We start from the raw sequence: 27,649 nt of genomic DNA on the forward strand, positions 1-27,649 counted from the left end.
CACAAGTTATTTCATGAAAGGTCAGTTGTTATATTTTGCCTCCAAAACTGGGTCTAAATCCATAAGGGAAATAATTTCTTTGTAGGATTCAGCATTTTGGCAAGTCAGACTATTGTTGGCCCCGGGTACATGCCTTCCAAATAATCAACAAAAGACTTGACTTAGGAGCTTAGCACATTGAGAAGGACAAAAGAAGAGATCAGATGGTTCGTAATGTTCAGAAAGCTGCTAACAGGCTATCAGAAGCACTGAAAAAACAACAACAACAACAACAAAAAAAAACAATGGGAGCTAGGGAGTACGAGTGTAAATATTGTTCAGTTCTAGGTTTGTTTGCACATTCTCCAATGAGGATTAGAGAAGAAGACAAAGGTGTAGTTTTGTTTACAGAAAGATCTCCTCCATGGAAAAGAAGTAAAGCTTTTGCCTATTCTACACATTTTCAAGAGAGAATTCATCATCTTACAAAGCCTGAAAGTCCCATTGATGCAAGTCTTAAGCAGCAAGCACGCACTGCCCTCCTAGGCAGCAGAGCTTCTAGGTCTGCTTCAGGAGGCAGATTGCTTCTCTTTTCCTCTTAGGCATGATACTGCCACACGCAATCCCTCTGCCATATCTGATAGCATACACCATCCTATTCTCCTAAAAGGCATTTAAGTAAAGGAAGAGTTACTCTACTTGGACACTACTATTACTTCTTGGTTCCTGAACACCATTAGCTGAGGGAACATTTATCTCCTTTTAATGTCAAGTAACAAATTTAAAAGGGAAAATGATATAAACAGTGTATTATCATATGATGTCTAAAGGGAAATATATGATGCAGAGTTAATACCGTACTTAATTCTCCACTTTCATCTTCCATACTTACAGTTCCATGCCAACAGTAAGTTCCACGTTTTATTTAAAAGCAAAAGAAAGAAATTGTTTTATATTTGGCATTTTTTCTTAAAAGAAAAGGAAGCAACTTCTTTTTGCTAAATAGCCTTGTCCACTGGGTTTTGTTGTGGGGTTTTTTGTTTGTTTTTGCTATGGGTTTAAGTACATTTTCTCACTGTTCTTCCATTGTGGAATACTTCAGGAAAATTCAGTGAAATGAATAGTGTTCTTGGTTTGTTTTGGTATAGAAGTAAACAAAATATAATGAAAGGCAATAGAAACTAAGCTCACCAACTCTGTGAAGTTTCCTCTGTTCTAACATACACGAGTGTCTTACTTCAGCAGCAGATCCACTGACCTCAAGATGAAATGATGCAAGGAATTACTAAGTATGGCACAGACCTGCTCCCTATTTACAAGTCAACATTCTTATCCTCATGTGCAGATCTGTTTCTAAATAGTAAATAAAAAAATGGAAATACATTAATTTACACCAGTTGTATCCTGTTCACTTAAAAAAAAATCAGCCCTTATAAAAAAAGTCAGTTTACATCATCCATCGCCTTATCTGATAAGCAGTACTAGCCTTTACTTAGGTGAATTTGTTCATAAGAATTGAGAGAATTCCACTATTTCCTGTACCTGTGGGTAGGGAAGGGAAAGGAGACAATCTTAGCTAAGGAAACAGATATCAAATCATTCTCTGTATGTGTGTTTTTTGCCGCCAGCCAAAATGGAGTAGCACTTACACTTCTCAATTGGCCTACCTAACACTCTCAATGCATTACATTTTTGCTTATTAATAAGATTTGGTACAGAAAAAAACATAAGGGGTGCTAGTTTTGATTTGGGTTTGTTGTGGGTTTTTTTTGTAATTGTAGAAATTAGTATTACAAAAGAAGGTGAATACAAATACAGACATTATTTTAATTGCTGGTACTACTAACTATTTAAACAGATAAATTATTGCTTAAGTACTACAACTTCTTTTTCAGAGTATTAGTAGTGTCAAATGAGGATGGAACGTTTTAGTTAAACACACATTTGAGGATAAAAGAGTTACTTCAGTTCTTCACTCAATGAACAGATTTTTAGATTGCCCAAAGGATTTACAAATTAATTCCTTTTACAAGTAATGCTATACTAGACCCACCCCACACAGCTGTAATAGGAGTGTGAGAACTTTTGGGGAGGAAAAAAAAAAAGCTATAGTACTGCTTCATCAGAACATGACTAGCTATTATGTGCAGTGAGTGGGTGACTGTTTTTCCATGTGATCATGACTTTCCAAGTTGCTATAATCCTGATTTGAATGTTTTCATGGTGAGGAAGGTACAAGATCTCAGACAATGTTAAGTAATTAGGATAACACATGACCTTTCTAAGAACCACTTCAGAAACCTAATCTTTATGCACACATGACAGGGATTTCAGAATATTTTCTAGTCCCTTGTAATACTGTCTCCCAGAATATCAGAAGAGAGAATATCATTTCAGACTACTTAACACCTGTACTTTAGATAGCAAATACAAAGAGCTTCTTCAGCAAGTATTTCTGTTAGTACAAGTTGGATCTGTTTAAGCCAGGTATAAGCAGGGATGGCTACACCTTGGCTTTGTCCTGTTTTTTTTTTTTTGGTTTTTTTTTTGTTTTTTTTTTTTGTTTTTTACAAGCTTTGACTTACTGCCTGCACAAAGACACCACAGAAATAGACTGAAGCATACGAGAGCTTTTCAAAACAAGCTTCAGCCCCTTAGTTTAAGGGTATTTTTTAAAAAATAAATTGGGATCCACATATTGTCTAGTTTTGCAGTCAGAATATTCAAAATGTCTAAAGGATTAATACACCTTCCTCAAAGAAAACTGAGTTTGCAGAATTGCCACTGACACACAGTATTGAGTTGACTAAAATTTGTGATGTTTTGTTCTCATTAGTATCCATATCAGCCAGTTTATAAATAGCAAATAACTGTTAGTGAACAGATAATGCCTTTGCAGGAGTTTTTGGTGGCTTTTTTCCGTACATTCCATGATAAGCTGCCATGATACGGCTCCAGGTGTTGAGTTGATTTCTTGAGCTGTATTTCAAAAGACTTTTCATCTAAGCTTTAAAGATTGTCAACTACATCATCACCAGGGCAAGGGGAATCTTTCTGCCTCACTGCATGCCCAGTAGAAGGCATCCTTTTAATTGTATTGTATTTCTAAAGTTGCCCAAGACACTGGAGTTGATTTAGGCTCTTTAATGGAGAGATACCCTTTATTTAATGCCTTCCCTCCTCCTCCTTCTCCCCCCCCCCCCCCCATCTGCTTTACTTTCATGTGCTTGGGATTAGCATAAAAAAAATCAGACAGACTGCAAACTTGGCACATGTGTTATGCCTTGATTTTGAACTGCTGTGACAATCCTGGTTTGGAATATGTTGTTTAAGACACTGGGCTCTGTCCTGAGCTGCCCACCTGCCTATCCACCACTAGGCAGCCTGTATCTGGAGTAGAGAGCACACAGCATGCCTAACTCTAGGTGGGGGAGGTTCTCTTTGGTGTAACTCAGCCATTACACAGTCGATATAGAGTATAACACACATTTATGCATGACAAAATCTTCATATTCCGTGTTTAAATTCTCAACAGTAACTGAAAAAACATTAAGAAATCCTACAATAGCATTTCCTTTTTGTCTCCCTCTTCCCTTCTACCCTGGCTCATTTTCACAGCTCAGATATTTTACAAATAGCTCACACGCTTTCAAAGGCTGGGGGAGTAGGGAAGGTCCTGCCAAAACCATTTTGCAGCTGGAAAGGGAGAGTGAGATGACATTTGTTTACATCTTCAGTTGAGAAGTTAAAAACATTTTCCAGGCTTCAAAACAGTTGGAAGAGAGAACCTACTGGGCTTTCTATAATTCATTGTTTCTGGTTTCAGAATTTTTGCTTTTCCTATTCAATTACAGTGTATCTGGGAAGACTTGCTGGATATTACTGGTGAGAATGTCCAGTGCTGCAGATAAAAACTGACTACTCTGTGTGCACACTCCCCTATTATTTCTATTATTCTTCAATATGCATGCACTATGATAATCTCAGCTTGGGGAACCACAGAAGCCCTACTCTCTGAAGTTGGTCTCAGTTACCTTGCAGGAGAATAGAGCCTGCCTGGCTGGGTAGACATATTGTTTAGGACTCGTGGGCTTTTTTTTTTTTTTTTTTTTTGGAGAGGAGTGACGGGGGAAGGAACCCTGCACCCTGGCGCTCAACCTTACCTGGACATGTGCTCCCGCTGAGGTCTGTGCGCCTTTTCCAGCCCTAGTTTGGTGAAGATTCCCACCAGCACCATAACTGCCACAACCCCACAGATAATGTAGACGATGAGGTTGGTTTTATCCCTGGTGGGGTCGTGCAGAGGGTCATCTATGCGGGAAGGAGGCTTCCCAGTGTTCATCCACAGCGGCGTCTCGTAGTTCGTGCAGGTGCTTTGATCCAGCCTTGTCTTCTTGAACTTGCAGCAAAATCTGAAGCCACAAGTGCCGCAGCAGAAGATGAACTCCCCCGAGCTGCAGTTGAAGGGAGGGTCCCACTGCCCCATCACATCGAAGTAGCCCCTGCAGAAGTCCGGGGTGGGAGGGGGCTCGGAGGGGTCTAGTTGTTCCCCGAGGCTGGAGTGGTTTCCTCCCGAGAGCACCACGAAGCTCCCCAGCTGCTGGCCGGCTTTCTCCTGAGCCCGACAAACCAGCGTAAGCAAGTCCGCCACCAAGTAACCGAAGAGCAGCCGAACGAAACCTTCCATTCCGCCTCTCAGCCCCGGCTCAGTGCCGCCGCCGCCGCTCGAGTTGCTGGATGCTGCGCCGCGCCGGGAGCTGAACATAAAGGGCTCGGTCAAGGGCCGGGCGCGCCTCAGCCCGCGTTCGCCTCCAGCACTACGGACGGCCCCGCGCGGGCCGGGCCCCGAGCAGCGCCGCAGCCTCGCGCCTCCCTGCGCCCGAGGAGCCGAGCGAGCGCGCGGCACTTGTGGAGCGGGGAGCGCGGGGAGGCAGCACGCGGGAGGAGGAGGAAGAGTGAGGGGGGCGGAGGTGCGGCGGCAGCGCGGGGCAGCGCAGAACGGCGGGCTGGGAGAGGGGCGTGGGGCGGGAGCGCCGGGGCGAGGGCGCTGCAGGGAGGGACGTATGGGAGCGGGGCCGCCTCGCGCCGCCTGGCGCCGATCGCGGTCGCCTGGGCGCCCACCTTCCGCTCCCCCGCCGAGCCCTGCACGGCCCCTCGCGCGACTCCCCCAGCCGGCGCCCGCAGAGCCCCCCGCCCGGAGCCGGGCGAGCCGAGGGGCAGAGCGCGGCCGGTCGGAGCGGCATGCGGCCGGCGGGGAAGGGCTGCCCCGCGGGGGAGCGCGAGGGCGAGGCGGCCCGGCCGGCCCAGCCTGAGCACCGAGGCGCCGGCGGACGCCCGAAGCCGCGGACGGAGCGCAGCCCCTTTTCCCCGGGCGCCGCTCTGCACAGTCGCCCGTTCCCGCGCACCTCCCCCGCGGGGCTTCACTCGCGCCGGCAACCCCCCGAGGCGCCCGTCCCCGCCACGGGCTCCTTACATAAGAGACTTCCCGCCTAGGTGGGCGCTCCCCACAGGTGCGTCTTCGACAGCGCGGGAGCGCCTCCTCCCCGTCCTGCGCGCCGCTCCGGGGTAACGGCCGGCCGGGGCGGGGGGCGGCGCGGCGCCGGGCGGCTGCGGTCTCGCGCCCCCCTGCAGCGCGCGGGCTCCAGGCCCAGGTGCGCGCCGGAGTGCGAGGATGCGAGGAGCGCTGCGCTGTGCGCGCGCGTGGCGGTGCAGCTGGAGCTTCGCTCACCTGCGAGCGGCGGGCGGGTCCTGGCAGGGCGCTGCGCGCGGGGCCGTGTCTGCGCTGAGCGCGGCGTGGACGCGCGCTGCCCTCAGGTAGCGCCGTTCCTCGTGCTGCGTGGCTCACGGCGGGGCTACGCGTGTGGCTGCTAAACGTGAGCTGCCCCTGCACGTCAGTTATTTAGAAATCTCGTTACAACGTCGGTCGGGCTGGCTTCTGGGGACGCAGTACGGCTGCCCGCGAGACGCTGAATTAAAATAACTTCCCCAAAACAGAGCATTTCCCAACTCATTGGGAAAGAGTTTCTAGCCGTTCCCTGCCGCTTGACTCCGTCATCCCCACCGTCTGCCTTGGCAGCAACCTGCACAAACAGCGGCGGTATTATCCTGAATGCTATGCTGCCACCACATGTAGGAAACAAGCCCGTTATGGCGAGATGTAGCACTGTGGGCCGGGGTTACAACAGCTTCCCCGCTCCTCAGGGACGCGTCTGGATGGCCTCAGCTCAGGGAGAGGGGCTGCGTGGCTGCTGCTCTCCAGGAACCGGGCTCGTGAGGGTTTGTGAAGCAGGAAATAACAGAGAGGTGAGGCAGAGGACAAAGCAGACGTTTGGAACTGGAGAGGGCTGTCGGTAGCTAATTGTGATCCTTCGCTTTCTCTTAAAAATAGACTCCAAGTACAGTGTGATGATTCCACCGAACGGGCTGGCAGTAAGCCTTCCTGCAGGTCACAGAGCCCCTTTATTCCTCAGCAGAGGAAAACAATTGGTCTCAGCCAAACCAGCCTTTTTGTTAATATTTAATTCTTAAAACCTCCACCTCATCAACATCCCTTTTCAAGTCTCCTCTGAAATCATATCATTCCTCTCTTGTGTATGCTTCACTCTGCTGTTATTTATTATTTAACACTTTGTGATGCAATTTGTGCTGAAGGTACTGCACAAAAGTGAATCGTACGTACTGTTGTATCTGTAGACATATAAAGGCCAGTGTTGTCAGGTACATAAGATTATACAAGTTTTTCTGGTTGCTTAAAAGCTGCTTAAATATTTTGCATGATTAGTGCTATGCATGTGCAGAAATAATAGCATCAAAAATGATTTATTCTGTGGGCCAATAACCCTGACTGCTTGTGATATGAGTTCCTTGTTTTAATAAGTTCCTGGGGATTTCCATAAGCATTGTGCAACAGCAACAAAGTATTTAGGCTAGAATCTAACATCTGCTGGACTCAGTTCCATGAGATCAGGGATCTGACTCTAAACGCATGTCCTAGGAAACAGCTCAGAACTAGGGAAGAAAAAAAAAAGGAGAGTTATTCAAAGCTCTTTGGAAAACAGTGTTTCCTGTGACACTATAAGACCTATTGAACTCAGAACCCATGGATCACATTACCTAATAAATCATAAATTACTCTAGTTACGTCCTATGTTCCTATTACTAATATTAGCGAAGTTATTTTCACCATGTTATGGCTCAGAATTTTAAGGGTGAACAAGACTTATTCTTGACTAGAGTGTGAGCCCCCTTTTTTTTTTTTTTTTTTGCCTGCTGCAGTGTGTTATAATGCTTTCCTAGCGTGCAGTTGTCAAAATATGTGCCTGATAAAAATATATAATCATTGAGAGTAACAACGGAAATAACAAAACTAAAACTGAGAGAAACAGGCTTTTCATACAGTACTGGGGCATGTATTGGGTCATTGTACAACTTTCTAAAGGTTTGTTGTTTTCTTTTTTTTCAATTAAAACTGTAAATAAACTTTGATTTCAGTTGTCTTTATGAAGCTGAGAAACACAAAAGATTTCACAATATAGCATCAGGACTGTCTGTTGTCAAAGACATCCCTTTTGTCATTGCATTGAAGTAAGTAATAATTACTTATTTTTTCTGTAGTTTAATTCCATAGCTAATGTATTTTGCCTCTGGAACAATTGAGAACGTGAAGTTTCAACCCACAGAACATGTATTTACTCAAGCACATATCCACTTAGCCAAGTGAAGTACTTACCTGTAGGCACAGACCTTCTACAAAGCACATTAGTCCTCTTATACTTCTCTGTTTTCAATGAATCTTTCACACGTGTATCAATGGCAATGTTGCTTGTACAATTTTAATCTAGAAAATAGGTTTTTGGGGGGATGTATATACTGTTGTATAGTCATTTCTTAGTGGAAGTTATACGAACACATTACACCTTCATACTTTGCACAGATATGTGTGTGTTGTATATGTTATGTTTTGTGTTTACCTGTATGAAATATTAAAACTGATTCTTGCAAGCTTTTATGTAAATAAGTGATTTTGAAAAAGTAAAATTAAGAGAGAAAGATAACACATGTTAATCTGAACATTGAAGGGGAGATTAATCTGATGAATACTGAACAATTAAAACACAGAGCAATTGCAATGATCATGCTTAAAATTCACTATTTCATTTTGTAAATAATACTAATCTTCATGCAACCTCTGAGTATTTCCTAGGGAAAAATTGCCTGCTAGAGAGAATGGTCCTTTGCCAAGCACTGAGCCACTGGAGTCTTCCAGTCAATCATTAATTCCAGAGAAATGTCATATAGTTCAATCACTATTAACAGGCTCTCAATAATCAAGAATATCTGTCAGAAATGGCAGCTAGACCGGCCTGATCTCGGACAGTATTGCTATGAAGAGTATTTTGTGATAAGCAGTTTCATGTGGAAACTGGAATTAAGCAGTCAGCGTCTGCTTCCTGTGTATTTATTTTGTATTCCAATGGAATACTTGGATGTATAGACATGAAATGTATTATGGCTGGAAAACAAAACAGATGATAATTATATGAGGCCAAGTGGCAGCATACTTACAATTACTAGTTTTTAAAATGTTTAAATGTTAGAATATGTCTGCTGTGGAGTGATAAGGTAACATGAGACATACGCATTAGCCAACACGAGTTGAAGAAGCAACAAAATGTATTTAACAAGGAGGCTACTTGAATTCATAGCAACTTATAACATCTTACAAACATTACACATCATATTGAGTACTTCTTTAGTTAGTCGTTAAAATACAGCTTGCATACAGCAAAGGGATCACTAGCAAGAGAATTTACTAAGCCATGAGGTGCCTCATGAATGAAAGATCATGATTTGTTTTCATGACTCACTGAGGAGGAAAACAGATTATTGCAATTCTATGATGTAGTGATTACCTTTATCACCAAGTATTTTTCTCGACCATTTTATTATAAAACCAAAACCAAAGTAATTGTATGTGTTGAGGTGGGGGAGGGGACATTTACAGAGTTTATGTTTGGAAGGGATTTAATGAAATTCTGACAGTTCTTGTACCTTCAGTTTAACTCAAAGGAAGTAGTTTAAATCAGAAAACAAACAAAGAAAAAAAGATAAATTAAGAAGGCAAATGGAGTACTTTAAATGTAGAAGAGGCAACATGTATACTGTAAAGGTCTTTAGTATACATCAGGGAAAAGTGCCAAAATGTCACTAGAGGCTTTCAGCAGTGTGGCTGAAAAATGAGTTGTGCCCTCGGATTTGCCTGTTGCACAGCTACTCCTCTAATTTTGAACAGGGAAAACAGCCAGTCATTTTCTCTCTTCGGCAAGATTGATGTTGTTTTTTAATTGTAACAATATTGCGAGTACTAGTGAACTAAGTGTGTTTCTACTTGTTTTAAATTAGATTGCCACAGAATTTACATCTGGAAGGATTGACCAAGTGTCTAAGGATTATTGCAGCTGGCAAAGAAAGCTCTGCAGATCATTCCAGACTCTTAACAGCAAAATCTTTATATCTTGTTTCCAAAAAAAGAAAAAAGGGCTACAGAGGATCAAAAACGTGGACCTGCTTTTGTAGCCTTCCAAATGAAAACCAAGCTACCTTTGTCCCCTTGAGTTCAACTTTTCAAGGCAGAAAGAAAGCCTTTCTAAACAGAACTAAAATAGCATTGAAAATTTTCAAGGTTAAAGGCAGTATAATAGGCTGTATACTGTGCCTTAGTATACAGAAGCTTTTGCTTAGGCAAAAAAGAGGACAGAGCAGAGAAAAATTTTTAATCCTCTACTGTCAGATTCTGGCATACATTAGAACAGCGAAGGAGCTACGCAGCAGTGTCTAGAAGGTAGACCAAAATGTTCTTTCCCCAGGCCTGGAACTTCTACAGATGGAAGCCAGTATATGAAGTCCAATTAGTCAATCAGTTATAGTCTGTCAATTCTAGCACTATTGACTCTCAGGGGCTAAAAGTGGGCTGTAAAGCTCAGAGGTGAGTAACTTGCTCTTCACAGAAATGTAAAGTTTCTGTATTACATAATTTATAAGGAATTTACTCACCTTGTATTTTATGTGTCTTCCAAAGTGTATTAGGGCAGGAAATGAAAATCAAAAGTTCTTACTGAACATTAGACCCTTTTAGTTTGTTTTCCTGATAATAAGCCTTAGTTATAATGACAGCTATCCATGGATAGCTGTCACAACATGCTCATCCAAGTATTTTGGATCTTATATGTAATAATAACAGATAGATGTAGGAATTCTCATATTTGTGAAGAAGGAAAAGAAAATTTCTCTGACAGGCTCATTTTTAAAGGATGTTAACTGCTATGACACTCAGGATTTTCAAGTAAGTGGTAAGACAGATAAAATAAAGGATACAATAAAGGAATAGCAGTTGAAGTTCTGTGATTCTTTTTTTCATTATGTGACACTGCAGTTTTCATGTGACTATCAGACTCACACGATTACCATGCAAGTGCCTGGCTGAGAGTTTCAGACGTGGTTGCCAAGGAGTACAGTCCAACCCAGTACCTATGAAATGTAACACCCATCTTTCTATTGACTTAAAATGAAAACTGCACTGGGTGATTTTGCTCAGAGATTCTGAATAACCACAGCTTGCACTAAAATCACCGGATATCTGAGTGGTCAGTACTTCTGAAAATCTGGTCACATATTTGAAAACCCAATAATGAATTCAGTGACTAAACATAGGCACATGTATTGGAAAACTGTTGACATGCACAAATACACATACAAGTTTCAGGCCATGCTTTTAGGCAGATGGTAATAACTGTCTGCTCTTGACTCCACACGATAGCCAATGTAAAGAGAAGTACTAAAGCTCAGTCCAAGGGGAATTGTTTCTCTTTCCTCCAGGCAGATAGCCAGTGGGACAGCATAATCTATCAACCAGGCATAGTGACATGAAGATCTCAAGGTGGAAAACTAGATGCAGTTTCATGTGCTTTCTTTCTAGAGACAATTGTGCTAGTGTTTGTGGGATTCGTAACTGATATTTCTTAGCACTCAGGTAGTGCAATTATATTATAATTACCTCGAGTATCTGTCTAGAACATTTGTCTAGGCATTGTGTTATACATATCTTGAAGGAAAAGACACCAATCCTCTTTGCATTTTGCATGTCAGTAGTTCACTGAAAAGTAACTACTTAAAGTAAATAATGTGCTCTGTAAAAAAAAAAAAACATTTTTAATAAACTTTCTTCCCACAGCTGATGGACATCAGTACAAATTAAAGGATTTTAACTGTAATGTGAAAACATTAGGGAATCTTGAAGTGGTATAAGACAATGATGAGAGCAGATATTAGTAGTATCTTGTCAGGTGAAGGTCAGATTGAATAAGGAAAAGGTTCTTTACCAGAAGGTGGTTGGGCATTGGAACAAGCTCTTCAGGGCACTGGTTACAGCCCCAAGCTGCCAGAGTTCAAGGAGCGTTCCAATATTGCTCTCAGATGTATGGTTTGAATTTTGGGTGGTCCTTTGTGGATCCCTTCCAACTCAGGATATTCCTTGGTTCTATACAGCTGATAGAAAACAGCAGATTATCTCAAACCTGCTAAATATAATCTAATTTTAATAACACATTTAGGATATCTGCTCCCCAGCACATGAATATGAGATGAAGATAAAGTGGAACACTTTAATACAAAATGCTGGCACATCAGAGTACTGTTTTCAGAATGGTTTGTTTCATCTGCATATTTGTATAGGCAAATGACATGGGAGTAAAATGTAAAGAAGCTGCAATAATTATACATCTGTATAATATGGAAATGGTGTGTATTTAGGGCCGGTTGTAACTGAATACTTAGTAAAAGGACAACTTTCAATTTTCTTGGGGGTGTGTGGGAATTAGTCTGTCATTCACTCCCACACACCTGACAGAAAGCTGGCCTCTTTAAAGTCATATAATTTATATACACCTTGAAATATTAAATATGATTTTACAGTTTCACGAATTCTCCCTGTGAATATAGTGATTGTTCTTTAAAAGGAAAAAAATATATATTAAATTTAAAAAGGAAATCACATGTAATTTCTGTGCAAAATAGAACAGTTGAAGTGAGCCTTGAGAATGTGATGAAGAAACAGATTATTTCAATGGCTGAATAACCAGATCACTTTTCATTGCAAGTATTTCAATACACAAAATGACCATAAGTGAAAAAGAGCAGAGATCTCACAATACCAAATTATCTCACTTGTTTCTCTCATGATGTTTAGCTTAAGTTAAAAAAAAACATTTGTATAGCAAGACCAGAAATAGACTCTCCATGCAAAGACTGAATCTGTATCCAGTTTTCAGTCTTTTCATCTTATTGCAAAAGATATTTAGTGTATTACGTCTGCTGGTTGTCATTAATTACTTATTGATAGCTCTACACAGAGGACAAAATCTTTTTAGTGTTAAAAGGAATATTACCATTAAAAGGAGAGAAGATTTCACTGTGAGGATCAAGATTTGATCCTCAAATTTATTCTCATTTAGGTGTTTTTAATAGGATGTAAAATTCCTTTGGTTGCAATGGGATCACTTTATAAAGTTGGCATAAGGTTCATGTTATTCATAGTGAAAGAAAAAAAAATAACATTAAAGGATCTAAAAAGAAAAAAAGCCACAGAAAAATGTTAGAAAAAAATAACAAAGATAAGGGTCAGATTCTCATGCATATTATGTAGAAGGAATATGGAAATATTTAAGGAGTATTTTACGTACAGTGCACCCTTAAGCACCAGTTCAGATAGCTATACACTGCACAAAATGTATTTAGATAGAGCTCTGGTTTCTATGTCCATCAGCGCATTGAAGCCCAAGGGAGGCATGGTCTGCTGGCAGTGATAAGGACAGCTCTGTAGCACATAGGCTGAAGGTAGCTGTTTGTACTGCTAGGGAAGCCAATAAAATCAGCAATCCTTGTCTCTACCTTCCTGCCTACATCTATCCTAAGCAATTCTTGTGCGCCCTGCCAGTGTAAGAATGAAGGCTGCTTTTGTCTGACTTCATGACCTTTCACTACAGTTACACTCCACAGGGACAAGAGAAGACTCGTCTCTCTGCCATGCACATGTAAAATTTTCTTGGCAGCTGGCATACAGCTGTGGAGTTAATTCCCTATGATACTGGAACAATTACAAATCTCAGCTCCCTCAGAGTAAAATGAAAATTTCATTATTTTCACCTTCTTATTTCACAACAGTAATAATGAGGTTAACAAATCCTTTGTCAGATACAAACAGAAACCTAGAGGAAGAGGATGCCATATCTAGAGACCTAGACAGGCTTGAGCAGTGGGCCCAGTTGAATTTCATGTGGTTCAACAAAACCTAGTGCAAGGTCTTGCACGTGGGTCAAGGCAACCCCCACTACCAATACAGGCTGGGGGATGGAACTTTAGAGCACAGCTCTGCTGAAAAGGACTGGTGGATGGGAAGCTGGACGTGAGCCAGCAATGTGCTCTCACAGCCCCGAAAGCCAACTTATCCTGGTCTGCATCAAAAGAAGCAAAAGAAGCATGGCCAGCAAGTTGAGGGAGGGGATCCTGCCCCTCTGCTCTGTGCAGGTGAGGGCTCAGCAGGAGCAATGCATCCAGATTTGGAGTCCTCAGTACAGGAGGGACATGGAGCTGTTGGAGCACATCCAGAAGAGGGCAATAAAATTGATCCACGGATGGAACACCTCTTCTACAGAGACAGGCTGAGAGATCTGGAGCTGTTCAACCTAATAGCAGCATTCCAGGGGGGTGGGGCTATATGAAAGAAGGGGACAGACTCTTTAGCAGAAGCTGTTGTGATAGGACAAGAGGAAATGGTTTTAACCTGAAAAAAGGGGAGATTTAGATTAGATATAAGGAAGAAGCTTTTTATGGTAAGAGTGATGAGGCACTGGCACAGGTCAACCAGAGATGTGGTTGGTGCCCCATCTTTAGAGACATCCAAGGTCAGGATGGACCATGCTCTGAGCCACCTGATTTGGCTGTAGATGTCCCTGTACCACTGCAGGGGATTTGGACTAGATGACGTTTAAGGGGGCCCTCCAACACAAACAATCCTATGATTCTACGATCCTTTAATTGTGACTACTCTCAGAGCTTGTAAAGGTGTTCAGGTACCATGGTGATGAACATAACAATATTGCCAAGTTAGATGATGGATCCAGCTGGTGCTTCTCCCTCTTCCTGCACACATCAAGGTGCTCACCAAATGTTTATGATTTTGCCCTAAAAATCCATTGAGTCTTGTTGGTCTTTATGAATTTACTTGCAGAATGTGCAAAATCATATGCTTTCTTTCTTCACTGTTGATGTCATCTAGACTGTGAGAGGTGTACGATTTTTGCAGAAATAACATCCCTATGTCACTTTACTCTCTTGATTCTTCAGTGTACCAAAAAACTTCTCAAAAGCCCTACCTGGTTAATAAATAAATGTGAGTTCTCCTTTTTTATGCCAATCTTGTCTGCTCAATCATCTTAGTCAAGTTTTGCATAGAACGGCTTTATTATGTTTATTCAAGTGAGATTTATTGTCCAGTAGCTCAATGAGAAAGTGTTCCTACCTTGCACTTTTTCTATTTACATGGGATCTATGCAAATATGGCAGTTTGGAGTTTTTCGGGTTTGTTTTGTTTTGTTTTGTTTTTTTTAATCTAGAAGATTAAATAAATACTGTAAGAATGCAGCAATATTACAAATGTCTTTCTCCAAGGAAGGAAAAGTGTGAAAAAAATAGGAATGGCATCATTTCACAAAATCTTTTGCAGGATATTTACCCAACTCTTTTTTAAATAGAAATCACAATTACTTAAGTTCTCAAAATCTTATTAGCTGCATTGCCTAAGAATACCATTGCATCTTGCACTACTTTGTGTCCTTGCTGGCAAGGTCACTGCAAGTCAAAGACTAAGTGGCTATGGGCAAGATGCTGATCTTTGATCTGTAGACAAAGGTACTCTCAAGAGTTAAGTGAAAGAATTACTGTTGCAGGCAAAGCAGATGTCAGTATCAGTATCCATGGTTTATGAATCTGGTAGACAGTATACTAGGAGTTGACTAAAATATTTTCCATTGCAAAATTAATTTTTAGTGGATTTTATCTGCTGAAGTATTTCACCTGGATGCCTCCAAAACAATTATACTTTAAAAGCTACATAAAATAGTAAATACTGGGAGAATGGAATTCTGATGGACTTAAATTAGACCAGGACTCTTTTCAACTGGGGAGAATTTGGTTCTTTATTTGCTTGAGTTGCAGAAATGTGATTAACCAAAGTTTATCCACAAGTAAATTAGTGCTGAAGCGTGAAAATCAGAGCTTTGAGACTACTAGTGTAGCCTTATGCTAGTTTTTTTCATCTGAAGAGCCCAATTAAGCCAACTTGGCAGAAGCTTGAAAAGCATGGATTTTCTAATGGTTTTTAGTAAAAATAAATAAATAAATAAATAAGAAAAAACACTCTATTATATAAAGAGAAAGCATTCATGTGTGCCCAGTGAAGAGTAGAAGGGCAAAACCAAAGCACACCAGAACTACACAGATTTCTTCTGGCTCTGGAAGCCAAAACTGGAAATTTTAGTACTAGTTTGTTTATGATATCATTATTTCTGGCTGACAGCAAGGTAACAGATGCTTTTTCAGGTCAGTGCATCCAAGCAGACATCCTAAGCAGACATCTCATCCTTATTTATGATATAGATGCACTTTAAGTACTGTAGCATATCAAGTGCATGAACAGACTATGTACAGTGGTCAAGACTTGAACTGCACTGTGGGGATCCCCCTTACAGCTTAGCACCACTGGCTTACAAAACCTGCACTGGGAAAGAAATTCAGCCAAATAAAAAAGTCAGTTCAGCCACAAATAGATTCTCAAAAGAAGGCTTAGGGCAGACAGAATTTATGCACAGACTTTATGCTGCTTCTCCATACTGATTCCTCGTCCTTCCTGCTAGGTGAATGAAGATGTACTGACTTGTGCAAATACCTTGTTAAATAGCTATATGTTTAATATTTAATACTTAAACTTAGACTGCAGCTTGCTTGAAAGTCATAGAATTACAGAATCATAGAATAGTTTGGGTTGGAAGGGAACTTTAAGATCATCTAGTTTCAACCTCCCTGCTATAGACTTACAGACATCTCCCACCAGATCAAGTTGCCCAAAGCCCCATTCAGCCTTGATAAAATCAATGAATTGTCACAGTTTGGTCCAGTTTCTGTGATGAGGGGGTGAAGGGACCCAAGGATCTGCGCCCTGGAGAGTGGGGTAGGTGGGAGCAGAAATGGAAAAGGCAAAGAGACATGCCTGGAAGAGGAAAACAGCAGCAATGAGCCAAATGAAATAAAACCAAAGTCAGTTTACTAAATATAGTAGCAGAATGTGAGATAATATAGTATTATTGAAATTGAAGCTAATAAAATGCAAAAGAGAGATTTCCAAAACCAAAATCCTTACTCTAATGCTGTAGGCAAAGTGGCCAGGGAAAAAAAAAAAAAACGCTGTCTTGTGACTCTCAGTCCATTTTAGCTTTCCCTCCAAACGGAAAACAGAAATGGAAAACAGAAACAACAACAAAATGAAATCTTCTTAGAGTCGTAGTTCATTCTTCTCTCCTAAATCCACGAGAATGGAACTCATGAAGATACAGCGACAAGTCATGAAACTGCACCATTAACTCTTTAACTCCCATTGCACTGTATGATGTTATGATGTGGAATATAGATGGAAAACCTTGAAACCATAAGTAAATGTCTTAGTTTCAGCTGGGACGCAACTGTTTTCTTCAGAGTGTCTGGTATGATGTTTCAATTAAATATGATGTGCTCTTGAGCAAATTATCTCTGGGAAGTAAACAGAGTAGTTGCTTTCTCATCAGCCTATTCTAACATGGAATGTGATGATTTCCATCTAGGTAATCTTGAATGTTATTTTGTCAAACGTCCAGCCTTGGCAAATTCTAAACAACTCAGAATTCTTTAATACTTTTCAAAGAAGCAATCGGCATGGTAGCAGGTTAGACTATGTAGAATTGCTTGAGAACTCACAAAGGTAAAAAGTTACTGATGTTTTTAAATCATGTTTCCTTCCATGGAGGATTTATAGAGGGTTAGATGTCTCAGAAGAATAAACCTAAAAGTCTGCATACTAAGTGGAAAACATGACAACCAGTAATTAAGTGCTTTGTCTCACATGGTGCCCATCAATGGAAGTTAAATATCTGGCAGAAGATGGTAAGCAGGTGCCTTTTTCTATTTAATTTTAATTTGGACTCTGAATCCCATATTCATCTTCTCAGCATAAGAAAAACTATTGCTTGTTTCTTTCTATTGTATTTATTTTCTTAACAGAAACCATTAATAACAGATGAAGAAGCTACTTCAGATTAATAAGTAAATGAGTAAAGATAGAAAACGAAGAAAGAAGTTCATTGGTGAGCAGAATATCATCTTTCAGTTGTCACAGAAAGTCTAAATGTGAATCATTTCGACCTCACTTTGCTCTTTAAATCTCAAGTGGTAGGACAAATACGAGTACTATACCAACACTAGATATACTCCACCAGCTCTTCAATCGCTGATTACTTGTACATATTCAAAGCTTTTCTTCAGGTTTTCACTGGAGTACAATATAATTCCTATGATAACACAAAAGGTCACAGCATTCATTGAAAACATCTTGATTTATGGAACTCATTGTAAAATATGAGTAAGGAGACACCCCATCCCTTTAGTATAAGCCTAAACACCAAAGATCAAAGCCCAGAAAGATTTCTCTCATCCACTAAAAGATATTAACATAAAAAATATTTATAAGGAAGAGACACATGCATAACCACCTACCTTACTGTGAATTCACATGTGATACAGGTTTAATTAAAAGGCAAAAGGTCAATTATATTTTCTAGGTATTAAAGTTAATTGGTCAATACCAATCTGCAATCTTGCCATTTTTGTGAGAGTCTTTACTACGTTGTTAATAAGCACCACCACTCTACTAGGAATTATAAGCTCATATTTTTCTCATCTGATTTCTTTCCATTCAGGAGACTCTAATAATAGAAATATATCATCTCTTTTATTTATGTAGGTAACATCAAATGATTGCTTGTACACAGTGTATGCTATAGTCTCAGTCTATATTAGGAAAGTTCTAAGCTTCCATTTATTTTATTTTTTATTTCTTCCTAGGCACTTATTATACTCTTCCTATCATGCTGAGCTCTTCTAATGTTTAGAAATATTTTAGAACAGGAAAAAAAAAAGAAAAAAAAAAAAAAGCACAGTCAATTAATTCTTTCATTTGAATAATTAAACATTTTAAATATTCCTTCCATACTTTATGTTCAGCTGTGGATATATTATTAATAGTAGCCTGTACTGTGTGCTGCAAGAGAATGTTAAGCACATAATTTCTAGAACCTGGGGAGGACATTTCCTGATACTGTGAATTTACCTACCCAGTGACATCTTGTTCTAATTCAAATGCATTTCACACTGTAATAATTATACCATATGAATGTTGTGCTCTTCCATGAAAAATTCAGCACAGTTAATTATTTAAACAAATGTTATAGTTGTTGAATCCTTCCCACTGTGTTCAACAAAAATTTTAATCATGCTTCACTATTTTTAGGATGCTCCCATTTTATTCATTCCCATAGTTTACTCTGTGAAGACCACCCATAGGTTTAAGACCATAGGTTTGTAGACAGACTTTTGTCAAATGGGTCTCATCAAAGGTTAGATGCAGTCTTTAACATCTCTGCTTGTTGAGTGTGTTTGTATAGACAAATGGTCTTCAGTCTTCTACTGATTGGCATTAAGTAATTTTCTCACAGACCCACTCTTGAACAGCATCCAATGATTCCACCATGCCTCATAAGCAAACATTACTAGGCTTCATAGTTTTTTTGTTTCCAGGAGATTGTGTCCAAAGGCACACAGAAACTAATTTTTTCAAATAAATATAAAAGGTGACAATTCTAAGTGAATCATGGAGTCATATAATGTTTTGAATTGGAGAGAACATTAAAGATCTTCTAGCTCCAAGCCTAAGCTTTATTTTCCAAATTGTCTGTTTTATCAGTATGTATATCAAGATTTAACTTCAGCTTCTTGTTTACCTTTCTGGACAACAACACAGTACTGAATTAACGCAGTTTATGGCTACATATATGCCAAAATATTAGTAAATGTAAATCCTTCAAGTATTTTTCTTGATCACTTCTGATTAGTTTTAGGCAGGCTATAAGAATTTAATGGGAGTTGTTTTTTAATGGAAACATACTAGCTTAGTGAAAGACTTTACTCTTCCATGCTTTGTCATATAATTCTTATCTATTAGTAGAATTGCCATGATACTAAGTGATAATACACTGACTTAGCCCCAAAATTCTGATGATCATTGATCATTGGTTTATCTGATTATAGGGTTATGTCTGAAGAACAAAGTAGTGGATCAGCTGGTCACAGAACTGGGCCGAACCAGCCCAGTTGTCAAGGTAAACCATTGACAACGTATCTTCTCTACATTCTCTACTATATATGTTTGCAAATACAAAAACTATCTTTAACGGTTCCATGTCATTTGGAGCAGGCACTGAAGTTAATTTCTTCATTTTGCCTGCTAGATAGGGGAAATATCTTTGTTGTGATCATCTTCCAGCAAAAGTAAGAATATACTGATAAGATCAATGAATATTTCCAAGAACAAAAGTTTTGTTCCTCACTATTTAAAAAGAAACAGAAATTCAAAGAGCAGAAAAGCCACTCTTCAATCAGAAATAAAGTATGCCATTTTGTACTTAGTCACAGGACTATGTTGTATTTGTAAAAGATATGTGAAAAGTGCTGAAGGGTAAAATATTTAAAAGAACATCATAGTGGGAATATGCAGAGCATTGCCAGTGACTTAGTTGTTACGAATAAATACAGCTGGAAGAAATTTGAAAAAAATCCTCACAAACACAGTGAAGGAGGAGCATGTATGAAGTGAAGGGTTATTGCAAAACAGGTGGATTTTGTTTGCACGGAAGAAGGCACAATCTTGTCTTAATCGATTATTAATTTGGCAAATAAAAGTTTTGTGGTGCATGTCTTCATTCACAGATCTGCCTCTGTGTGCCTCTACCTATGTTGAGATTTGATATTTATCTCTTTTTACCTATGGTCTGAAAAATAATAATAAATAAATAGATCTTTAGACAAGGAACCTGAGAGAAGTGCAAAATGTAATTTATTGCTGAGATAATACTATTGAAAAATGGGTACTTCTGCTTATCTACTACAATGGGAAAAAAAAGGACCTGAAGTTCTGAGGAGCAGAAGTGCTAGACACAGCTGAAACAGCCCACACTGAAACATAAAACAATCAAGTACTATTTAATTTTAAAATCATATTTCCTACAAATTAAGCTAAGAGGTTTGTAATAGGAATAATTGCCTTTTCCTATACCTAATCCTTCTCTGTTCACTTCCACCTTCAATTATGGAAAAACATTTTATTTGATAAAAAACTATGGCAAAATAGATGCCTGCTTCTTAGTCATTCTGTTTCATGAAATTCAGTGACTGCTATACAAGTGACATCACAGATGGTAATGTCAATTTTAAGATCTCACATTTTAAGATTTCACATGTAAAATCTGGAACACAACATGAGCAAACAGGAACATACAGTTGTAAGAGTTCTATGAAGATTTTAGAGGACAGAAGTCCTTTTTACTGACTCCAAGACAGTAAAAATTCTATCAAATGCTGATCTGCAATCTATTAGTAAGCCTATATGTTGAGGGGACAGTAGTGACAGGCTGTGAAGGCTAGTCAACAAGAAGAATGTTTAATGTATAACTTAGTTTCCACTTGCACATAAAAGGACAGCTAAACCTCACTCTGCAATCTGTAGAAGCTACAACTTCTCAAAGTGGCATGACAGTGGATTGTTTTTCTCAGATTTTTTATAATCACTAAGACAACTTATTTTTTCTCAGAGCATTCTGATGTTGTTTCTTTATGTTCAGTTTGGTGATGTACATGTTTCTCAAAAATATATTTAGTTAAACAGTTGATCTTCAAAGAAGAAAAAAAAATTTAGTTAACTAGTGTAACAGTAAAACAAGAACATCCTTGTTGCATGGTTAGTTAAAGAAACATCTAAATTTTCTGACTGCTTAATAAATGTTATTACTTGAAGGATTGCTGCTGCTGCTTTTTCTTTCTTTTTTTTTTTTTGAGAAATAGCAACTGTGGCTAACGATCATCTGGGTTATTTTTTTCTAATAAAATGTCATCAGCAAAGGAGAAAGGAATCTGAAAATCATGCACAAACTAGATAGTGTTACTTTTGTCAGACTGCTGCTTTTGTTCATACATTAGTGTAAAACCTGTTTGTCTAAAAGTAAAGGAAATCCAACAAATCCAAGTTTTAGATCTAAATGTGAATTAAAAGCACTCATATTTCATTTTTATTCTCAGACCAAGTCAAACAATAAATACCTGGAGTTTGTAGTACTCTGAAGATAAAAATATACTCTGAATAGTATTTTTGTATGTATTTATATGCTTAATTTCCCCCTAAATGTGACTGGACAGATCTCAGCGATCATCAGAAATTATACACTACACAGAATTTAACATGTGCAGAGAACATTTAAATCAGGAAGTTCTTAAGATAGTTCAGTATGAGCTGGCAGTCATTCTCAACTTTTCTGCATAGTCCTGGAGGAGGATACTTCCCTTAAAGCCTTGATTTTGTTACTTAGCTGTAGCCCTGCAGACTTCCTGTGTTTCTTTTTTTCTGTGTCTAGCAGCTTCAGTGCAAACTTACAACTCAAACTTCCATGGCCCTTCAAGAGCAGAAATTTAATGTGTCAAAATTATATACTAATGCAAGGAGTTTCTTCTAATCTACCTCTCTTGTTCAGTAGAGCTGTGACTGATTGAGTAGTATGTACATGAAAATGCAATCTCAAGATAGGGAAATCCAAAATCAGAGGCACCCTGAATAAAGTAGAACTTCTGAACATTTGGTAGCACATAAAATGAGTAAGACATCTACTAGAATCTTACAAAAAGCAACACTTACCTAGACAAAACCTGTATCTGTGTCAGAAATAGGAAATCAGTGTGCAAAACAAACTGAGTTAAACAATGTGTTTAACTTATTACATCAACTTTTATATTTCTCACAGTTACAGTGACTCAAGGAATATATTACAGGTTTCTTGAACAAATTGAGCCTGCCTACACTAAATGAGTCAGATAAAAATCAATTACATTGTGAATTCTTAATTCAGTGCCATCATTGTTCCTTTCCTAGTGAGAAAATATCAGTCCTGGTCAACCAATCTGTTTGTTTTGTGCAAAACATTTTAAGCATTTTTTTCTTATTTTGTGGACCCTTTGAAAATGAAAAGCTGTTCGATATCAAAGTGAAATATTAATAAGACCCTTTTTAATACCGAGTCAGTTACTCTTTTTTTTTTTCCATACAGAGTATCAAAAGGGCAGACATTGAGTTTTATCATATTTTATCATATTTTGTAACATTTTAGGCTTTGCTTAGTACATTTATTTATATTGCCATATCACACTGGAGTCTTTTACTCTTAGCAATGGAATAGGATGAAAACAGAATGGGCTAGTATAAGCTACTACTCTTAAGTTTTCAAAACTAAACAGTTGTTACCTGTTGAGGGAGAAAAACAGGAGGGGCGTCAGTTGCCAGGCCTTCCAAAAGATAACATCTACTAGGAATGCTTTCCTGTTACAGCATTTATGGGAACTGGAAGAAGAGAGAAACAGAAAATAGACTTGATACGTTGTATGCCTTATTTATTCAGCCTGCGTATGTCCATATTGTCTCTAAACAAATACAATGATGTGATACCTTTTATATCACCAGGTTTTATTAATTCCCCTATTTTCTCTAACTTATTCCTTGAGGAATTGATATAAATTATAGTATCAAGCAGTGAAAACAGATGTTGAAAATTTGCTGTGTGTTCTTTACACCTCCAACCTTCATTGGATTCTCTGCATTCCAGATGGCACATAGTCATTCTATTCTATGCATAAGATTAAAATGGTCTACTTTCAAATCTGCATATCTGTTCGTGCTTTGTAATTTAAATTCCGATGTCTAGATCAACTCCATTTTGCCTTTTTCACCTTTTGGATTCTTCCATTTTTCCAATTTATCTTGTTATCACTTGCTAAGGATAGATAAAGGATTTCTTCTTTCAACCACTGTATTGACCGTGTTGCTTTTCATATTAATTAGTCATTAGAGATAGTAAATAAAAGAACTAATTATGGTTTAATAGGTACTATATTTTGGCTTCTCAAAGTGCATATAATCATACTTTAAATTGCAACAAGAAATAAGGTGCACTTTCTGCAGCTGGTGGGTTTTCTTTCAGAACTTCTAAGTTAAGAACTGTTTGAATTGGCAGTGTGATTTAATATGTACTGCAGTAAGTATTAGGAGATCTGGACCCCTCAGACCTGCCCTGTTCTAATCACGGCCATTACTAAGCTAAACCTTACACAAACATTTCCTTTTCACTACCCCGTTTCTCTTTTTTTCTTATTTTCAACATATTGTATGTTTTTCCAGAATGGTGCATTCTCCACAATATGCTCACACAAACTTTTGAAAATCATTAAGACTATACTAAACTATACTAAAATTTATACTGTACAAGACCAGATATGTATTTTGAAAATTATTTATTCAGTGCCATTATATTCATGACACTTCATTTAACAAATCAGGACCTATGACAAAATTCAACTGCTTTATCCGGGACTCATCTGGAGTAAGTCCACAAAAATATTTAACTAACGTAGATCTGTAGTAACTTTAAACCATTTAGTCATAGTAAAATGATTATAGCAGTTGGTCCGTGATCCTAGCTTCAAAACTGTGCACTCCAAATTTGGCAAAGTAAAGGAGGCAGAAGAGAGCAGAAATACCCTTCCTGCACAAACACCCTTCATCCTCAGTTCTCACATTTATATGCAAATGTTCCTTTATTTCTGCAGGTTAAAACATTTCTGCATTCAGACTGCAAAATCACAAGAAAATGTGTTTAAATTACAAAATGGAAATTTCTCATGGCACCTTTATCACAGTGGACAATACTCATGCAGATGCAATTTCAGAGGATTCCATTTGAAGAGCAGGCAGTACAGGCAATCTACATGCACACCACACTCATCACCTAGAAAGAGCTGAGCATCCCGAGGCTCATCTATGACCCGCCATGCAAAGAGATCAAATACAGCACGGACAACAGAATTGTAGAAGAGAACTCCCTATGCATGCCTAGAAAAAAAAAAAAAAAGCTGGGAAATTACAGAGATTTGTGTAAAATCTAGAATTTTTTAGAGTCCATATGGATGTAACCATCCACATCTTTGCCAAGGCTGATTCACTTTGCTTTCAGACATGCATACCTTGATTTAAGCAAAACAGCTGCCTTTCACAACACATCCATGTCAAGAAAAAGAAAATTGTGTGTGCCAGTCAAAATCATGGCCTTGTGCTACAAAACTGCAGTAGGCTGTCTTGACAAAATAGTAGTGCTCTCACTACACTTCTATGTATGATCTTGATGGCATTTCAACTTTTCAAAATTCATCCTGCGTTTAGTTGAAGTCATCCAGCTTGAAAGATTATCTGCTATATGACTGCTCAACCCTATTAAGCAGGCAAGAAAAAAATTGAAAAGAAACAGAAAAGGTCAAAAATCTCTTTGGATCACTCACCCAATTGCTTCTCTTAGCAGGAGGTGCTCCAGCATTAGACCATAATCACCTATTCCTATGACGGTGTTGGGGTATTTATACAGACTGCACCTGCAATTGACAAACACATTTCAACGTATTTGCTTAATATACCAAATGTCGCCTCATGAAGAGGGGAATTGACAAACTTCCTAATAGAAAGACCTCCTTTAGTGCTTCATATCTAGTTACCATCAAGTAGTTTACAAACTGGAATCAAACTGGAAACAAAACAGTTTTCACTCAGGGATAATACTCCCATGGAATAATGATCCTATCACAGGAGTTACAGACAGTGACAGCAACCTCATCCAGTGCCTTGCAGTAATTTCACATGCTGAACAAAGCAGCACTGAGCTCTGCATATCATGAGGTGCAGATTAATGGGGTTGTGAGCATTCTGCCAGGAAAATGATTCTATGTGCAACTTTTAGAGCAAAATTGAGACAAAGACGGTAGAAACCTCAACTGAAAAGCATCCCTTCGAGGTGATCAGGAAATTCCTGATGCTTTTAGGCTTCAGTTTGCAGGTTAGGAAAAAGCCGAAGAAAATCAGGCAGGTTTTCGGCGGGTTTTGTTTGTTCGCTGCCACCGAAACGCCACAGCAGCGCTGAGCTGAGCAGAGCCAGCCCGGCGCCCGCCGCCCAGAGCCGCCGCTGTCCAACATGGCGGCGCCAGCCACCACCTCGGCGCTCGCTTCCCGCGCCGCGCGCCGCAGGGCCCCCGCCCCTTCCCGGGATCCTCCCCCGCGCCCAGGTGCCGCCCCCGGCGGAGGCGGTGCCACTCTCTCGGCGGTCCGGGACGAGGCGACGGCTCTGGGGGACGAGCGTTATGGCGGCGGTGGGGGACGCGTTCCAGAGAGCTCGGGGAAGGACGCTGACTGCCTTCCGCCAAGGTACGCGGAACTCCAGCGGGGGGCTGCGTGTGCCGGCGGGCTCCGTTCTCTGCCGCGCAGCCGGGCGGGGGGCGCCGCGGGGGGGAGCTGAGAGCAGCGAGGCGGCGGCGGCAGGTGGGCGCTCACCGTGGGGAGGGGGCGGGGTGCGGAGGCGCCCGGAGGCGTATGGCGGGAGCTCCGCTGGCTGTCGGCGGGCGGCCTCCGTGCGCGGCAGCCGGGCCTCTGCTGAGCGCTGGGGGCAGAGCGGCTGCACTGCCGTGGGGAAGAGGCCAGCTACGTCTGACGCCAGATCTAGAACGAATAGTGTTTTTTTTGTTTGTTTTTCAAGTACTTGTCAGTGCTGCTGAACTTGAGCTCCGCAAATTGTAAAACCGGCGGCACCTGCAGCGCGCTCTCATCTCACGTGTTGTACTGTGCTTTTATGTTTGCGCTGCTGTATGCCTGTACTTTGCTTGCTTAACAGAGGTGGGTTCTGGTTTCCTCGGGCTGCTCCAGCCTCCTTCAGGGTGGAGGACCGCTGCTGGTTCCTCGCCTGGTGCTGGGACGGCACCGCAACGCACTTGGGCTGGCAGCAGGCGTGGTTCCACACTCACCTCCTCGTAGGCCAGTTAAATATTGAGGCTGCTGCTAGGCCAGAGATGGCTCTCACCTGCTGCTGCTGCTCTTTTGGATGGGCCAACAAATACACGTGGATATTCACATCGTGCTTCTCAACTACTCATAGAATTCTGTAAGGATGGGGATTCTGATCTTCTCCTGGGCTCCTCAGGCACGTAACAAGCTCTGTCTTCAGCAGTCCTCTAGTACTTTCAGTGTAGAAGGTGTTCTGTTGCCATACAGTTGTTTATAAATTACACGTGGTATTGGCTTGATGAGGTGGGCAAGGCTACTCAATCTCAGCAATTTTGTGGAATTTTCTTAGCTATTGTTTGGAAGTATTTACTTGTTGCTAAATAAAAAGTCAATAATTCTGAACATCTGAAGTACACATATTCAGTCATTCTGGCAGCCTGTTAATAATTGCGGGTGGTCTGGTTGGTTTGGAACAGGATATGTAGTGTTTACTAAGGGGACAAATAACAGACAAGCCATTTAGTTACATCCACTGTAATAAAAGGAGTGTTCAAAGACAGAGTAAAAATCTCTAAGAAAAAACTGTATCAAGTATTTCTTGAAAACTGCCCTAAACATGGATGAAAAAATATGATTTTAGGTATCAGTCATCCAGGTGCCCTTTCCTCTGAAGACTTGTTGTTGTTTGATGTTCTTCAAGTAATGTTAAGACTTTTGTCAATTATTGTTGGCTTTTAATCTTGTTTAGCATGTGTTAGCTATCATAGTCCAGCTACCATCTCTGAGTGTAATGTTTCTGTGTTAATGTTTTATCTAGTTCTTTCTTTAGAGACTAAAGTTCAACACAACCTTTTAATGACAAAGCGTTTAAAAAAACATAATCAAGGGTTAACAAAACTGAGGCAAAGTTTCTTGTTATTTAGAATGAAAATCAATTGAATCTGATCCTTTTTTGTTGAGTTTGTGTATGGTGTTTCCCTCCATCTTAGAATTCATTAATTGTCCAGGAATGATTCCTTTTGTCAGATAACCACACAAAACATTTACCAGCATTCCTTTAGCTTGGCACAGTACTTCCTTCACAATTTGAGGATCACTCCTTAGGGCTTAATTTCTTTTTTTTTTTTTCTTCTAAGCTCTTCTGCAAAGTCATGTTTTCACACCCTATCCCCTACTAGTCATCTGTTCAGTCTGCTTATACAAGATGTGCTCTGATCCACTTTTCATATATCACTCGTGAACCAGAAGCTCAGATAGGTCTAAAATACCCATGTAGCTGATAGAGTGTTGGAGCAAGGCACACATCAGTTCTTCACTTTATTGAAAAGAGACCTCTGTATTCTTTGGCTTTCTTTTTTTTTTTTTTAATATATTCTCTGTAATTTCACGTAGGCAGAA

The 27,649-nt window shown here is 40.0% G+C and overlaps 3 protein-coding genes across 13 annotated transcripts in view; 1 reads left to right on the forward strand and 2 right to left on the reverse strand.

Moving 5' to 3' along the window:
* The window catches only part of SHISA9 (shisa family member 9), a 157,674-nt gene extending 151,501 nt beyond the window's left edge, over positions 1-6,173 (reverse strand). Inside the window, exons 1-2 of one of the 2 annotated variants that reach the window (XM_090151299.1) lie at positions 5,708-6,173; positions 4,143-4,736 (exon numbers count right to left, since the gene is read on the reverse strand). In XM_090151299.1, the coding sequence (XP_090007425.1) occupies positions 4,143-4,666 (524 nt within the window). In that variant the 5' untranslated portion in view covers positions 4,667-4,736; positions 5,708-6,173. Of the gene's footprint in view, positions 1-4,142; positions 4,737-5,452; positions 5,599-5,707 lie in introns of those variants that run through there. The other variant, XM_031606985.2, reaches the window with a different exon arrangement.
* Positions 6,174-6,833: 660 nt separating this feature from the next.
* Positions 6,834-27,649, reverse strand: part of LOC149915795 (uncharacterized) — an 81,693-nt gene continuing 60,877 nt past the window's right edge. For 2 of the 10 annotated variants that reach the window (XR_016471571.1, XM_090151313.1), the window contains exons 2-4: positions 24,766-24,855; positions 22,682-22,777; positions 15,494-17,630 (exon numbers count right to left, since the gene is read on the reverse strand). Coding sequence is in view for 4 of the 10 variants with exons in the window: in XM_090151313.1 (XP_090007439.1) it covers positions 17,609-17,630; positions 22,682-22,777; positions 24,766-24,855 (208 nt within the window). In the remaining 6 variants the exon portion in view is untranslated. The other 8 variants (XR_016471572.1, XR_016471569.1, XR_016471567.1 and 5 more) reach the window with 8 other exon arrangements.
* The window catches only part of CPPED1 (calcineurin like phosphoesterase domain containing 1), a 46,791-nt gene continuing 44,495 nt past the window's right edge, over positions 25,354-27,649 (forward strand). The window contains exon 1 of the mRNA XM_031606529.2: positions 25,354-25,678. Within this exon, the coding sequence (XP_031462389.1) occupies positions 25,615-25,678 (64 nt within the window). The 5' untranslated portion in view covers positions 25,354-25,614. The remainder of the gene's footprint in view (positions 25,679-27,649) is intronic.

The sequence above is a fragment of the Phasianus colchicus genome, chromosome 16 (assembly GCF_987193195.1).
Source record: "Phasianus colchicus chromosome 16, bPhaCol1.hap1.1, whole genome shotgun sequence".
Lineage (NCBI taxonomy): Eukaryota > Metazoa > Chordata > Aves > Galliformes > Phasianidae > Phasianus > Phasianus colchicus.